We start from the raw sequence: 14,165 nt of genomic DNA on the forward strand, positions 1-14,165 counted from the left end.
TCCTTTATCGCTCTTTGTAGATTTCTTTCCGTACGAAACTTTATAATGTCGCTTAAGGGGCTTGATTCATAGACAAGCAGACGATAGCACCTGATTGCAATGGATCAAAATCTACTACCACTTGAATCCATTAATATAATCAACTACGAATAAATAAAATGATGGGCGGACAATCTCGAAAAAAATCAAAAATTTTACTACAAATAATAGATAATCCAAATTTGTTAGCGAGCTGCTGTTAGTTAGACCTTGAAAAAAGCTGTAAAGTGCTGAGTTGTTATGCTTACACTTACTACTGATAACAGAAGCGGCACATTCTACAACTGAGTAGAACTCTTCACGACGTGTTCATGTGGATAAAGGGTGCGATGAAATCTTCACTTCTGTGCTTAAACAGGATCTTCATAGGTGATCAAAAAGTTAGTATAACGCACTTACTTTATTTACTTTAATTAGGAATTTACCAGCCTGAGCAATTTGCTCAGTGTTCATTAGAGTCAAGACGAATTTGTAGCCATGTGAAGTTAGAATATTTCAATTGGCAATCTATCATATGCCAAGGTAAAATTGCTATGTTAATTTGCAGCTCTTTGCTGTTTATTCTGCGTCATTGTTTGCCAAAACAATCTGACAACGGCGGTGGCAAACTCCAGCGGCTCATCAAAAGCAGAATGAGTGAAGTTTTGCAAAACGAGTACAGCAAGGCCTATAAGATAACTTGTCAACCACAATTTTCATTCCATAACATCTATTATGCATTAGCTAACCGAATCTGTCTGATGCAGAAAGCTACTGGAAAGGATCCTATTTTGCCAGGTATTTACGAAACACCTCTGTTTTTTCGTATGACGTATCAACTATCATTATTCTGTAAAAATCATGCCTTTATCATAAAACGACCCCAAAGCAACAGGCGGGTGCTATTCTTAGTAGTCTTTATAATTTTTAGAGAAATTCTCTTCCTCTTATTCGTTTATAGAGAGGCAATCGGATAGCTACGATGAGAAGAGCATAATTCGTGGGCTCGTCATCCTTGTATGAGAGAAAATTGTTTTTAACGAGATAACTCGACGGCTCAGAATGGTAACGTTGACAATCATCAGTCGTGAGAGGGAAGGAAGATCGACAAGTCAAACCGATCAAAAATACCCAGGAGAATTTTAAGGCGCTTATTAACGAGACGACAAAGCCAGAAGGAATTAGTCCTGCTCAGTTCGTAGGTTAAGCTTATACTAAACTTACCTATAGAGAAAATGCGCTGATTTTATTTAGATCCAACTATGCGTTCATCGAACAAACTATTCTAGTTAATTCTTATTAGCTTTTATTAGTTCCAAACCGATATGATACGACGGTAAAACCTAGTTAGACAACATTTTTAGATAATATGCTGTTACGGTGCCAATTTATCGCAGGCATATCTTACAAATCTCGAAGAAGCATATCTCAAGGACCTTCCCGATATATATGGAAAGCAGGTTTCTACATATCTCGAACAGCATAGAGTAATAGAAGCATGCCGACAAAAAGTGGTCTGAAGAAGATGCACGAAGTCACAGGTATCTCGACGATTCCCCCAAGTCAAGGAATAACCTACATGTCTGGCTTTCGGACGAGCTCGTCAAGACACATATCTACCATACATACCACACTGAATGTACAGGTAAGTAAACGATCCAAAAGAAACTAAATACGGAGTTTTTGATCAATTTCCCCGTGCTTCTTATACAACAATGTGCACCCAAACTTGGCCACAAAAAGCGACGTAAAATATTCGAACAGCTTTGTGTAACGCATCATTTTGTACGAGCACCATTTCAGGGATATCATTTAATAATAAGGATAATTTACGGCAACTTACTATGCAAATTTGCTTTACATAATAATACTACGAATTAATTTCCTAACCGTTTCGTTTTCGTTGCGTGGTTTTTGATGCCTTTATCATTGCTATTAGTCGTCATTGAAAAAAGGCCGTTAAAATATTACGTGCAATGATCCTCTTGACATACAGATAAGTCTGAAAGCAGCTGGAAAAGCTCTTGAACCCATGTTGAAACAACTTAAGAAGTACATTCCCAGGAAACTCCCAGCATTATGTTGATTTCATTATTACTCTATTGAAATGTTTCCGAGTATTGGATTAACATAGCTGCATGCCGTGACTGGAACGGATGTGCATTTTATCACCGTGCAAGATCAGGCCTTTTTGGAAGTTATCAACGATTCCAAGTAGGAGTTGTAATCAATAAGTGAAACTGCACTTTCCATTTGTGTTTTTTCTGCATGTTTTTATTACAAAGTACGTCTCTCCGAACTATCATCTCACTTTATCTCGATGCAGTTGCATTTTCATTTCGGAGATGAGTTCAATCTGCCAGAATACTCCGTTATTCTTAATTAACGTTTTTTACGTAATTTACGGAAATGATTTGGCGTGATTTGACGCAGTTACGCTATTGTTTGCAGAAATTGCTGCTTTTTACAACAAGCTTTTAGTTTTGGATAACCTCAATGAGTAACACGTATTCTTCTGTGAAAGGTGACACACGCGGAAACAATGCCTTCACTAGTGCAAATTTAAAAAAAAAATGTAAATTTAAAAAAAGATGTGTACCATGCTTTTAGTGAGCTTTAAAACTATTTAATATATCACCCTTTAACGATATTAGTCTTTTACGCTTCCACCTAAAATCACCGAAGTTGCCGACGGTGTCCTGCATATTGGGTCTACTTTTTTCACGTTCATCTTTATTTGTACGCATTGCTTTAATAATATACGACGTACTCAAATATTTGTCATAGTTTATTTAAAATACACGTGCAACCTTAAAACACGTGCAACCTATATAAATCTAAAACATTTGGAATGCTTTGATTGGTATTGGTTCCTTTTAATGAAATTGTTGACATGTGACCGAATGATAAACGCTTCCCAAAAATGGCGAGCGATCATAGCGAAAAGCCATGTTTCAAATAAACTCAATTCACTAGCGTGACATATTAATGAATGGAATTAACCTGTTGACTATGTGTTTTGGACGTAATCCCAGTCTCTTCTTACTTCAACTACCCAAGGGCCCATCCCGAATTAGTCTTTTTAATCGTGTAACATCTACACAGCTGTAAGACTTTTATGAAGGCGCGCACGCAAATAACCTTTACTGGCAGTACCATATGTCTGATGGAATGCTTTCCTTTAAAACCCACAGCGGAACATATGACCTCGAACTTACAACAGTTCAAGTGGCTGTACTTTTCGCGTGGAACCAACGCCCACAACTAAGTTCTACACATATACATATATATATATATATATGTGATGCGTAAAAAAGATAAGCATAGTAGCCCTCGTATATTTAATTGCTCACATACTAATCGTAAAAAGGGGCATTACAAAGATCTATGTATCAAATACTAAACGAACTATATTATATGAGCTACATAGGAGTCGATGTGCTGGGCACGCACAAGTTATGTCATTCATTAAATTCCGTTGTTACATTATAAGTGTAAGATTGTGTACTTGTCATTGCTGAGTGTAAAACTTACAGGAGAAGATTCCGTTCCGATAGATGTGCTAAAGGACGAGCTTCGACGGACGCTTTACACTCTACTCACCTGCCCGGAAGTTTTCACTAAGCAAATGAACTCGTTAATTATGACTTCTGTATCATGTCAGTATATGGATAAGGCAAACATCTTTATCTTGTTACGATACGCGGTTAACTACATAAAGGGTGTAACATTACAGATGTAAAGTAACTTTTTAACTAACTTAGAGAATCTAGTTTTAGAGCCACTCATTTAATTATTACGAGGTCTTGGACTTCCTCATGAGGACGCTTAGCGGTACTAGTGCGCTATATGCAAGAGCAACAGATGCGGTAGACCTACAAACATTGAGATGAAGCACGCATTATTATTATCGTTATTATCATCACATATAATCGCTTTTCAGGCGCGCTGATAATCGGCTGGATCGTGAAACCATTAGCCTGATGCTCGGGACGTACATATGGCGAGAAGATCGTAGAGGAGAGTAGTAAAGACATTGCTTATCTTCAAGTAAATCGAACTAATGTAGGTGGAAAAGCAGGTATAGATGATCACGACGGCTTTTGTTGAATAACTTTTATATCGTCCCATTTGTTTCAAGGAATTGTTGGAAGATTCAAAGCCTTTATCAATAGTCGTGACATTTTTATAACAGCTGAAACCTTTTAACACTGCTCTACGCTTAAATATATTTACTTACTCTGGGCCACGATACTTGGTGGGATCCTCCTTGCCGATCGCTTTTTGCATAGATGAAAGTCGAACTCGAGTGACTTGGTTGCAGTCGTTTGGAGATGATGGCGGTGCCTTCTTCAAAGTCATGTAGTTAACGACAGTCGGATAGATTATCCCACTGTTACTGTTATGGCAGCGATCGATGGTGTTGCAAGCTGTTGCATTAGTGATTAGGCCTAGCTATTTGCTGTAGTCAACGAATATTCACATGGCGTCCGAAGATTTGCTTAAATTGTACCTAATGCGGCATTTGTAGCTCATCATTTTATGTTGCTACTGATGAAATTGTGCTAACGTTTCGATTTATTCGACCGAACCATCCGGCCGAAGTGAATGTGTTCGCTATAAATGATTTTTATTACACTACTTTTCTTTAGAAGAACGGTATACTGACGTTTTCTGGCATTTTTTTGGGTGAATACAATGCAGCAGGCTATCATGACGGTCATGAAAGGGTACAAGACTTTAAATTATGCAGAGCTCCAGACGAAGGTGATTGAATGACTCGAAAACACTTCGCCCCAACTTGGCGATTGATGAAAGACAGCATCGATGATCTCATGAGACTGAGTTTATTGAGCGGGATCATCATGACACGAATAAATATATAGAAATTTTGTAATTCATTAGACGGACGTCATATTAGCCAGGTATAACCTTTGGCGGCGTTCTACATTATAAACTACTTCGCTTGTTAATATTTGAGCTCCATTTTTTTTATAACTGCGCGTCCAGCCGCATTACCGGACGCTACTGAGATTTCAATCTTACATAAAAACATTCATCGATACCTAGCTTAACTTATGCTACAAATTTAAACAAGTAAACAGCTGACACGTTTTCGTAAGTCCCACTCTGAATATGAAGAACCGCTGTGCATCTTTGATCATCATAGTTATTGCGAAATTAAAACGGGCTCCTTAGGTTAGGTAAAGAACAAATCCACGATGGCCAGCTACCACTAGACAATTCGTTTACTTTTGTGTCTCCTGTAGTAAACATTCAGAGTTGTATCGATAGTAATTACGTGTTAACTTGTCCTAAAATGAACAATTGCGTACACTATAGCGAAATAAAACACATACAGTATCGCGCACCGCTGCAGTGTGCTGCTGTATCAGCTACATTTCACAAATTTATTATAAGCACAAAATTTTCTCGTTATTTCTGGTCTCTTGACCAAATAAATATACTAGGAAGAGTTGTTCGTATTTTAGGATATAGAGAAATAATAAAAATAAAAAATATAATAGTAATAGAAAACTACACTAGAGAAAATGTATATGGAAATAATGAAAATGCTCGCCTTATTCATCATCTTACTAGAAATGTAACATTATTTATCTCTCTTCATGCTCTCTATGTCGATGTAACATACTGCATGGCACTTATGTAGAGAAAAAAAAAGTCATCTAAAATAATGGACCATTGATCCTAGCATTGTCGAGCAAAGCACGTGTGATGAACAACATAGGTAAATACTGGTCCACGGGTGTCTACTCTCGTCCCTATGGCCACGATAAAATGACTTCAAACTAGCTGTAACAGTTAAATGGGTAGACTGTGGTTTGTGTTAGATTCAATTAGTATGTCGAAAAATATATTTCGTGCCTTCGTTCCACTGTAGTCTTAGATCTTAGGCAACTCTGTTAGTTTTTTCAGTTGCTAAAACTCAATTACTTTGTAATCACGGTATTATGCGACTGGTTCGACCTCTCTGATAGTTTTTAGATAAATGAGACTACTCTTTTTTTAGCGTGGCACTGGAAAGTATCATTGACTGTACTTCATTATCTCTGTGAGCTTTTATGTATTTAGTGCAAAAGCCACTAAGCCATACACACTCCGTCTTCATATGCCATTAAGCGACGCTTACCTCGCAGAATACGCAGTCCTGGCAATACACGAAGCGTATTCTGACGTATTTAGACAGTTTCATGAACGCTGAATTTTGTGAAATTCTGTAGTCTATGAGAACAGACTTGCGCATCATGTAAAAATATAAGGTTGTCGGCTCTGTTGAGTCCATAAGTTAAACTTAAACCACATTTATGCTGCCTGTACAAACATCTTTTCGATCTCAGGAAGAAAAACGTATATTCTATAATATAACTATATATTTATTTAGTAGCATGGTTATTTACAGACGTATTGAAACCCGTGCACGAATATTGACAAGAGACACAATGTGCGACGGGATAATGAAGTAAAATTGTTTACATTGCTAACTGCACCGTTGATCTAGAAAGATCTACTAGTTTTAGCGTTCGTAGGATAAAGCAAAATTTCTCTAGTGCCAATCGTCTCTCACAGGTGACGAAATGAAATTACATTGATTAGCATATCCTTCGGTGGCAATAGACCACGTATGGTGCTTATCATTCCTGTGTGACACCGCTGAATTTAAAACCGAAGGCAGACACCGCTGATATAATAAGCGCGTCTTCATAGTTAAATTTATTTGTTTAAACGAAAGCTATTCCACAGTTTTCACTAAAACATTTCGGCAATAGGTCGTATAAAACTTTACCAAAAGTTTGCCCTGCGCGCTCTCATATATTATGATGCCGGCAGAGCACAATGAGAAAGCTCGCACGTGCACTCTGTTATAGTAACGTAATTCTATTATACTGAACAGTTACAGCAGGCCAACATGTGTATCTGGGTGAAAACAATTATCAAACTTGATTTCTTCCAAAGGATTAATTTGTGGAGTTTGTCATCAGCGTGAGCAATTAGTGATTTTACTGGATCTAGAGTTCGTTGTGTTCGATCTTTCGTCCCAAATCGTCTCGAACAAAACTGCCCATACCGATGTCAGCTAGTCTCACGAAAACTCCTTCCTGAGCTTTCCAGTACGAAGACGAGTCAGCATAAGTTGCGCCAATGACTTCCATCTGACCGGAAATCGGACGACCAAACGACTGTCCAGATAGAGACAACCACCTGCCATTAAAAAGAACGATCGAACGGTTGATTAGAGAATTCACAAACGATATTTGAGACTGCAATAAGATAAACAATTAGCAACAGAGGTCGATACCCAGCGATTCCGAATTAAAAGTATTCTTTTAATTACATTACAATTACTCGAAATGGCATTTTGTTAACGGTGCCAAAAGTAAAACAACGAAATTTAATTGTGGTATTATAATACTCACGTTTCGGTATCGACGTGTTTAAGGCGTACGGCTTGATCTCTTTCCCAGAACGTGTTCGAGCAGATTACCTTCCAGTGGTCACCCGAATCTCCCTCTCCGTTCTTACCGAACGCCGATATTTCTTGATTACCTAGAAGACAGTGGTGCAAAAAGATTAAACCGCTTAGATTTTTTTTCTGAGACGTAAATTCCTGTGCAATAGACTTGTTTCTCAATTCCTCTCCTCCAATACCTGAGACACGGTTCCTATATTTTACCTGAGGCCCCCATATATTACTTTTAATAACACAGGTCGCCATTTTATTGCTATTACGGTCGTTGGAGTCCTTTTTTTTACAGGCACGGCAGAACTTTACAGATAATAGATACAGATATAAGATTATAGGGATCTTATACTAAATTCTGTAAATTTCGGCTCTGTCGTCAACAGCGGACCATTTTACAGAAACAACACGTGCCGACCAACGATGTGCCATACATTTTAGGAGCGTTGAAGTCAACTCAAAGAATTACATAGGTATGAAGCTTAAGCAAACTCATAGTAATAGGAATTGATCCACCTGTCATAGGCCGAAGATAGTCGCACATAGACCGCCATGGAAAAAAAATGTTGAGCTTCCATTCAATACGCAACCACTAGAAATATGTTATAGATTATACAAAGAACGTCCATCTAATATACGAGAATTTGAAATAACACAGTAAATACTCAGTTGATAATAGAAAATGTTTTCCTAAAATAAATTCGGTATGGAATAAAATTAAAAATAGATCTTAAATTTTCGATGTGCAACTACATTAATATTCAGAATTGTTATGCACTGAACGCAGGATATTACTCAAATGCAATCAAAAAAATAATCCAATCATACCCGAAAGTGGTGAAGTGAAATGATGAGAGTGAAGATTTTTTTTTGTGGCGAGGTGCTCCATACGAACGAGTTGATTACATTCAATGGGATCCCCGCGGCCGCATGGTTTTGCTTTGGTGCCTTTTACGACCCAGTACGAGTTATGGTCATCTTTTTCTTGTGTGGCTGTCACTGACTAAAATCAGTATTATAGAATACATGCATTTAAAACTGACTGACACATCCCTTATAGTTAATCAATTTTTCGCATTTCTTTCGTACAGAAATAATGTTCCAGTAGAATTCACAGCAAAGCTCCAACATACTAACGGAATCGAAATATATTGCTTACTAAATTTCTGGTATTGCCATGTTTTGGATTTTCGCATCGTCTAGCATGGTAAGTCTGTACGTTCTGTATTCTAAATTTAGATAAAGTATTTTTATGAGGGCCTCACCTGCTGGCCACTGCCAGTGCCGTACTTCACGTCGTGTGAATGCAATCTCACCATATAGTTCTGGTTTTCTAACTTCATCATCGACGTACATGTCACATAGTCGTGCTCTCTTCCTGTTCAATTTCATAAATCAGAATAATTTATCTTAGACTTAAATTAATTTAACAACAACATCCGATATTACGTATGAGGTCGATATTGTCACAAGTGTTAATGGTGCAACTTTGTGTCCCTGCTAGACATCCGCGCCCACTGCGGACGAGCGAATAAAGAACTAAAGACACTATACGCGTCCACCGTTGTTGATGCCCCCTTGCGTCCGACAATAACGTTCTTTTTTATGGGAAGTAAACCAATGACTCTACTATAATGATCGATCAAGCAGCACCGCCTGTAATATAAATGAGCTAATATGTCGTCTGTAAATAACTGACGTTCTTTCTTCTTACCTTTAACTAGTGTAATGAGCACAGATGCGAGCACGCTTATTGTGACTGCCAATAACATTCTAACACGCCTGCAACAGCCCAAGAAACTTGACTTTGAGAACCGCCTATATTTTTTGTTCCACTATTCGATTTACCACCGTGATCAGCCGGCTCGTCAACAGCAGCAAACAGAGTAGGTATGGTACACGTAAACTTAGAGTGCTGCTAAAATCTGAGCCATCTGCAGCAAGAGGGAGAGAGGCAAGACTCTAAGAGCTGACCATGGGAGAGCAACGACAACTACCTCGGAAACAGTACAATGGACTACCGTACATGATTCGGCGATAAAAAGAGGGCAGCATTCTAAGCATAGAAGCTTTGAGCGAAGCTGAACCATGGAAGCGATATGTGTGTTGAGCAATTTAAAATAATTTTTTTCTACCTAACAAATACTTCAACTTTAGGCAGGGTGTCTGAAAAAGCCTGTATCTGAATAGAGGTCATTTTTAGACCAAAACAGTGAATTTCCAGCTATCATTCGTGATTACGAGCATGGTACGTAGGACTGTCGAGATCAGCTGCTGACCTTGCTGGTTCCTCAATCGTTCCGCTACCGGCGGTTGTTATCCGTAAGGTGCGTTCGAAACCTTGAGAGATTGACCAAAAGTAATTTCTGGTTTTTCCATACAGTGTTTAGCTTTGCGGTACATGAGTGATATTAACTGCAACGATTAACTGCAAAAGCACCAAGATATATATATGCACTTAGTGATAACGATTGTAGACCTTCGCTGATTTCGCGTGGATGCGCTGTTTATCAATCGAGATAGTACTGGTTACTTGTCTCGACCTCCAGGAGTCCTCTAATAGTTCTACCGGTTGTCGGCCAATTGTTCAATCGGTATCCTTTTGAGCAGAAGCATTCAACTCCTAATTAAATTATGTACGTTGGTAGATAAGACACTATTACATAATAAGTTTGTTTCAGTTAGTTCAACTTTGCAGCGGTTGTACAACAAGAGCCTTAACGCTACTATGTTTTTAATTTCACGCATTTTTAAGGTTTGTCATAACTTAACTTCAGTTGTTTATCCATTCAAGGTATGCTGCTAGTTGCCCTTAAACTTTGAATTTGACTATGGTGTTAATGTTAGTGCTGTTTCAAAATAGAAGTAATCGAACGACTAAAGTGTGTGTAATATCTGAGTGCAAAACGTATTTCAGATCGAAAGAAGTCAAAAATCCACATATGGTTAAACAAATATTCATAGTTACGGTTAATCACTAAATAGGAAAGTTAGTAATACTACAGTCATTATATTGGAATCTATTATACCCTTGCAAATGTTCATCGTGTTTTTTTCATCAGTCATTAAGTAAACGCTGTCTATTGTGGTGATTCATTTTGACGATTAAATGTATTGGCGTGATAACGTTTTTCTGTATTTTGTTAATATATATGATACATAGACAGGGCTGAGAAACATCGTTGTTGCCATCAGTGGCTGCGTTCATTGGTCAGTTTCTTTCTTGGCTACAAACAGTGCACAAAAAAGGAAGTTTACGTTAATTTCACGTTTTACAAGCTTACGTTAAAGAGTTTATTGCATCTTTTCCAAGTTTAAATATGGCTAAAAATATTTGGGGTACAAACGCTCTTTTATACATAATAATAATGAAATGAAATGAAAGTGCGATAGATAAAATTACTGATATTTTCTATTTTACTTTTTCATCGTTTCATATAAAATGAGCTGGCATAGGTACACGAGAAGGAAACATGTGCTAGATAGTGACATAAAAGCAGTACTCCTTAACCAAGAAAGTCTGTCAGACCTGTTATTACAGCAAATCATGTGTGACAAAGAAAACAAACAGCTATATTTAGCGTTGCGCCAAACATAAGAGACTATCGACTTTCTGCTTGAAAAAAGTGAACAGTCAGTTATAACTGTGGCGGCAATAGGAGGCGGCCCGTTGGAATTACTCCGAGGAAACAAATTTGTATGAGAGTGCTTTAACGAGCATAAAGATTTTTGAAAAGGAATACTAACAAATTCGAGTGTCTATAATTACATCTGTCCATCTATTCATAGCATTAATCGCTGACATTTAATGTTTCAGTATGCATTCGACCCTTCAGCACCGTCTGCTTGCGACTTTAAAGAGAAACGCATCTGCAATAATCGTCCAGCAGAGATATGCGTCGGAAGCCTCCTTCCAAGTTAAGGTATTGTACTCGGTTCTTTTCGTAGGTATTTCGTGCAAAAACTCTATGTATATAATCGCCAATAGGCTCATAGCAGTACTGTTTTGCTAAAAAGTAGGTGTGTATATTTGAAACATTGAAAATTGCCTTATATAACCAGATCTGAGATACGCAGTATCGTGCTGGTTTTACGCAATACTGCTCTGATTTTATAAAGAAATCGATCATCGTCGAAAGCATAATTTATACGAGCCTAATAATCGTTTTAGAAGGCGCCAACTAAGGGTCTATTTATTGCTACTTTTTTATTTCGTGTTTGACATTTTAGCCATTCAAGCTGCATAAAATTGAAGATGATGGGCCCGCAACGACTGTTACGGTAACGTCAGAGGACGCTGTTAAGTTTTATCGTCAAATGATGACCATTCGTCGAATGGAAGCAGCTGCCAACTCGATGTATAAAAGCAAACTTATTCGAGGTTTTTGCCATCTCTACTCTGGCCAGGTAAGCCGCAGTACTACGGAAGCATTTTAACTATAGCATGAATAGACTGAATATTTTCACTTGATAAACCATACACATGTGTGTTTATTTCAACAGAAGAAAAACTCTATGGCTTCCAGGAAGCATGTGCTGTCGGGATGGAAGCTTCTCTCCGACGTGATGACGGAGTAATCACGGCGTATCGTGCTCACGGGTGGGCATTCGTGCGGGGCGTACCGCTTAAAGGAGTACTGGGAGAGTTGACTGGAAGAAACATCGGGTAATACGTGTCATTCGAGATGACACTAATCATGAAAATGATTACAAGGTTTTATTTCGTCAATCGTGAACTGGGTTATATTGTTAGATCTCATACATTTTATTATTTAGGTGCGCTCGTGGTAAAGGCGGTAGCATGCACATGTATTCGCCGAATTTTTACGGAGGGAATGGAATTGTCGGTGCTCAGGTCCCACTGGGCGCTGGTGTGGCTTTAGCGTACAAATATCAGGGCAAAGATAATGTTTGCCTCGCTCTGTACGGTGATGGAGCTGCGAATCAAGGACAAGTACGTACTTGCCCGATGTATTGAACATTTTTATTTTTTGACATGCATAAAAGGTCCTTAGACACTCTCTAATAATAGTGTCATTATGATGTTTTTTTCTTTCTTAGGATTTATATAGCCGAAATGTCATACGGTAGTAACAATTATTAGTTATCATAATTATTATTAGGAGGCCTCATCTAAATATAATTAACATCCATTGTGTTGTTTAATATTACAGGTATTTGAGGCATACAACATGTCTATGTTATGGAAGCTACCAGTGATCTTCGTCTGTGAGAACAATGGTTACGGAATGGGCACCTCTGCGGATCGAGCGGCAGCTTCAACAGATTACTATACCCGAGGAGATTACATTCCGGGTATTTGGGTTAGTCTTAATTGCTTAGTCAATTATGTCTTTGTGATTTAAGCTACAGGCGGTGTCACCTTTTACTAGGATGTTATTGTTGAAAGGTTTCAGACTTCAAAGACTTTTAAACTAATCTTTGATTTCCACTCTTCGACCATTGATTAAACGTTTGCTACTTATGACTTTCTTTACAGGTGGACGGAATGGATGTGCTTGCCGTCAGGGAAGCGACGCGGTACGTGGTAACCGAATGCCGTAAAGGTAATGGTCCATTTGTTATGGAGGTCGCAACATACCGTTATCATGGTCACTCAATGTCTGATCCAGGTACCAGTTATCGAACCCGTGAAGAAATCCAGGAGGTGCGCCAGAGCAGAGATCCGATCACTTCATTCAAGGATAGGATTATTTCCAGTGGATTGGCCACGTCCGAACAGCTTAAGGAAATTGATCATGAAATTCGTAAAGAGGTAGGTATCTTTCCTATGATTTCATTATGATTATTTAAGGTTATCGGAACATTATTATTGATTTATGTGAAGTTACTTTAGTCATAACAGAATCAGAATCTTACTACAGGTTCAATTGGCACCTGTTGTAGCGTCAATGTGGAATCATAAAATAAGCAGTAGAAGTAGTTATCATTTCATTCTTTTATTAGTTCGGGTATTTTATAGTTAAATATGTAATATATAATTGATATATAGATGATTTCGAGTATCAGACTAGAAATTAGGAGAATAAGTAATACAGAAATGACATCGTTTTCATAACTGAACAACAAACTTTAATATACTGATTGACCTGATTCAGATTGATGAAGCTGTCGATTTAGCGAAAAGCTCTCCTGAAATTGGCCTCGAGGAACTCTATGCCGATGTATACGCAAGCCCTCAAGAAAAGACAATTCGAGGTATTACACCGTTTGATTTCCACGATCATAAGGCAATTACTAAGCCCATCAATATCTAAAAACTAGCCATAGAACAACAGGCTGGTCTACTCTGGAATGAGCTAATTCAGCGACTCTTGAAATCTGAAATGCATCAGCAATTTGATTATGGTAACCTGTAGATGATACTAGTAACTGTACAGTTACTATATGCGCTAAATTTGTTTTTACGACCAAATGTTATATAAATACCAGGACGAGGACTACACGTCCCTCGAAGACCTATATTTGATACGATTTGCGTAATTAAGTAAGAACGACCAAAAGATACCCCTTACATCCTTCATTGTTATTAACAGCCGTTCATATTAATAATAAATTATCCTTAAGGTGCTCAATATATACTGATGTTTTGAAGTCCATAGTGTCTCCGAAACGACTAGTGTAGTAACAAGACATTCTATTCAAG

At 38.0% G+C, this 14,165-nt stretch overlaps 2 protein-coding genes and 1 long non-coding RNA gene across 5 annotated transcripts; 2 read left to right on the forward strand and 1 right to left on the reverse strand.

Moving 5' to 3' along the window:
- Positions 1 to 311: 311 nt before the first annotated feature.
- On the forward strand, positions 312 to 5,417 carry LOC147753646 (uncharacterized). Of its 2 annotated transcripts, none has more exons than XR_015310569.1 (6): positions 312 to 419; positions 587 to 816; positions 980 to 1,216; positions 1,416 to 1,663; positions 3,541 to 3,677; positions 3,962 to 5,417. It is a non-coding gene; the product is annotated as an uncharacterized LOC147753646 (long non-coding RNA). The 2 variants fall into 2 exon arrangements; XR_015310570.1 differs by having other exon boundaries at positions 3,555 to 3,677.
- Positions 5,418 to 6,392: 975 nt separating this feature from the next.
- Positions 6,393 to 9,439, reverse strand: LOC111259368 (stromal cell-derived factor 2). Its single transcript, XM_022831326.2, has 5 exons — positions 9,213 to 9,439; positions 8,764 to 8,876; positions 8,327 to 8,501; positions 7,455 to 7,584; positions 6,393 to 7,239 (listed from the first exon to the last, which is right to left on the reverse strand). Exons 1-5 carry the CDS (start codon positions 9,268 to 9,270, stop codon positions 7,047 to 7,049), a joined length of 669 nt encoding a protein of 222 aa, XP_022687061.1. The 5' UTR covers positions 9,271 to 9,439; the 3' UTR covers positions 6,393 to 7,046.
- A 136-nt stretch (positions 9,440 to 9,575) lies between these two features.
- LOC111259367 (pyruvate dehydrogenase E1 component subunit alpha, mitochondrial) lies at positions 9,576 to 14,096 on the forward strand. Of its 2 annotated transcripts, none has more exons than XM_022831325.2 (8): positions 9,576 to 9,825; positions 11,316 to 11,421; positions 11,729 to 11,905; positions 12,025 to 12,164; positions 12,275 to 12,452; positions 12,673 to 12,822; positions 12,999 to 13,274; positions 13,618 to 14,096. In XM_022831325.2, the coding sequence occupies exons 2-8, from the start codon at positions 11,317 to 11,319 to the stop codon at positions 13,774 to 13,776; spliced, it is 1,185 nt and encodes a 394-aa protein (XP_022687060.1). In that variant the 5' UTR covers positions 9,576 to 9,825; position 11,316; the 3' UTR covers positions 13,777 to 14,096. The 2 variants fall into 2 exon arrangements, with proteins under 2 accessions (XP_022687060.1, XP_022687059.1); XM_022831324.2 differs by lacking the exon at positions 9,576 to 9,825 and adding an exon at positions 9,832 to 10,134.
- The last annotated feature ends 69 nt before the right edge of the window (positions 14,097 to 14,165 follow it).

The sequence above is a fragment of the Varroa jacobsoni genome, unplaced genomic scaffold (genome assembly GCF_002532875.2).
Source record: "Varroa jacobsoni isolate VJ856 unplaced genomic scaffold, vjacob_1.0 scaffold_326, whole genome shotgun sequence".
In the NCBI taxonomy this organism is placed as follows: Eukaryota; Metazoa; Arthropoda; class Arachnida; order Mesostigmata; family Varroidae; genus Varroa; species Varroa jacobsoni.

Coding starts and splice junctions, on each gene's coding strand:
- LOC111259368 (XM_022831326.2), bottom strand. CDS start 9,270: ATGTTATTGGCAGTCACAATAAGCGTGCTCGCATCTGTGCTCATTACA. Junction 8,877..9,212: donor GCTCATTACACTAGTTAAAG/GTAAGAAGAAAG, acceptor GAAATTGAACAG/GAAGAGAGCACGACTATGTG. Junction 8,502..8,763: donor GCACTGGCAGTGGCCAGCAG/GTGAGGCCCTCA, acceptor TACTGATTTTAG/TCAGTGACAGCCACACAAGA.
- LOC111259367 (XM_022831325.2), top strand. CDS start 11,317: ATGCATTCGACCCTTCAGCACCGTCTGCTTGCGACTTTAAAGAGAAAC. Junction 11,422..11,728: donor AAGCCTCCTTCCAAGTTAAG/GTATTGTACTCG, acceptor TTGACATTTTAG/CCATTCAAGCTGCATAAAAT. Junction 12,165..12,274: donor TTGACTGGAAGAAACATCGG/GTAATACGTGTC, acceptor TTTATTATTTAG/GTGCGCTCGTGGTAAAGGCG.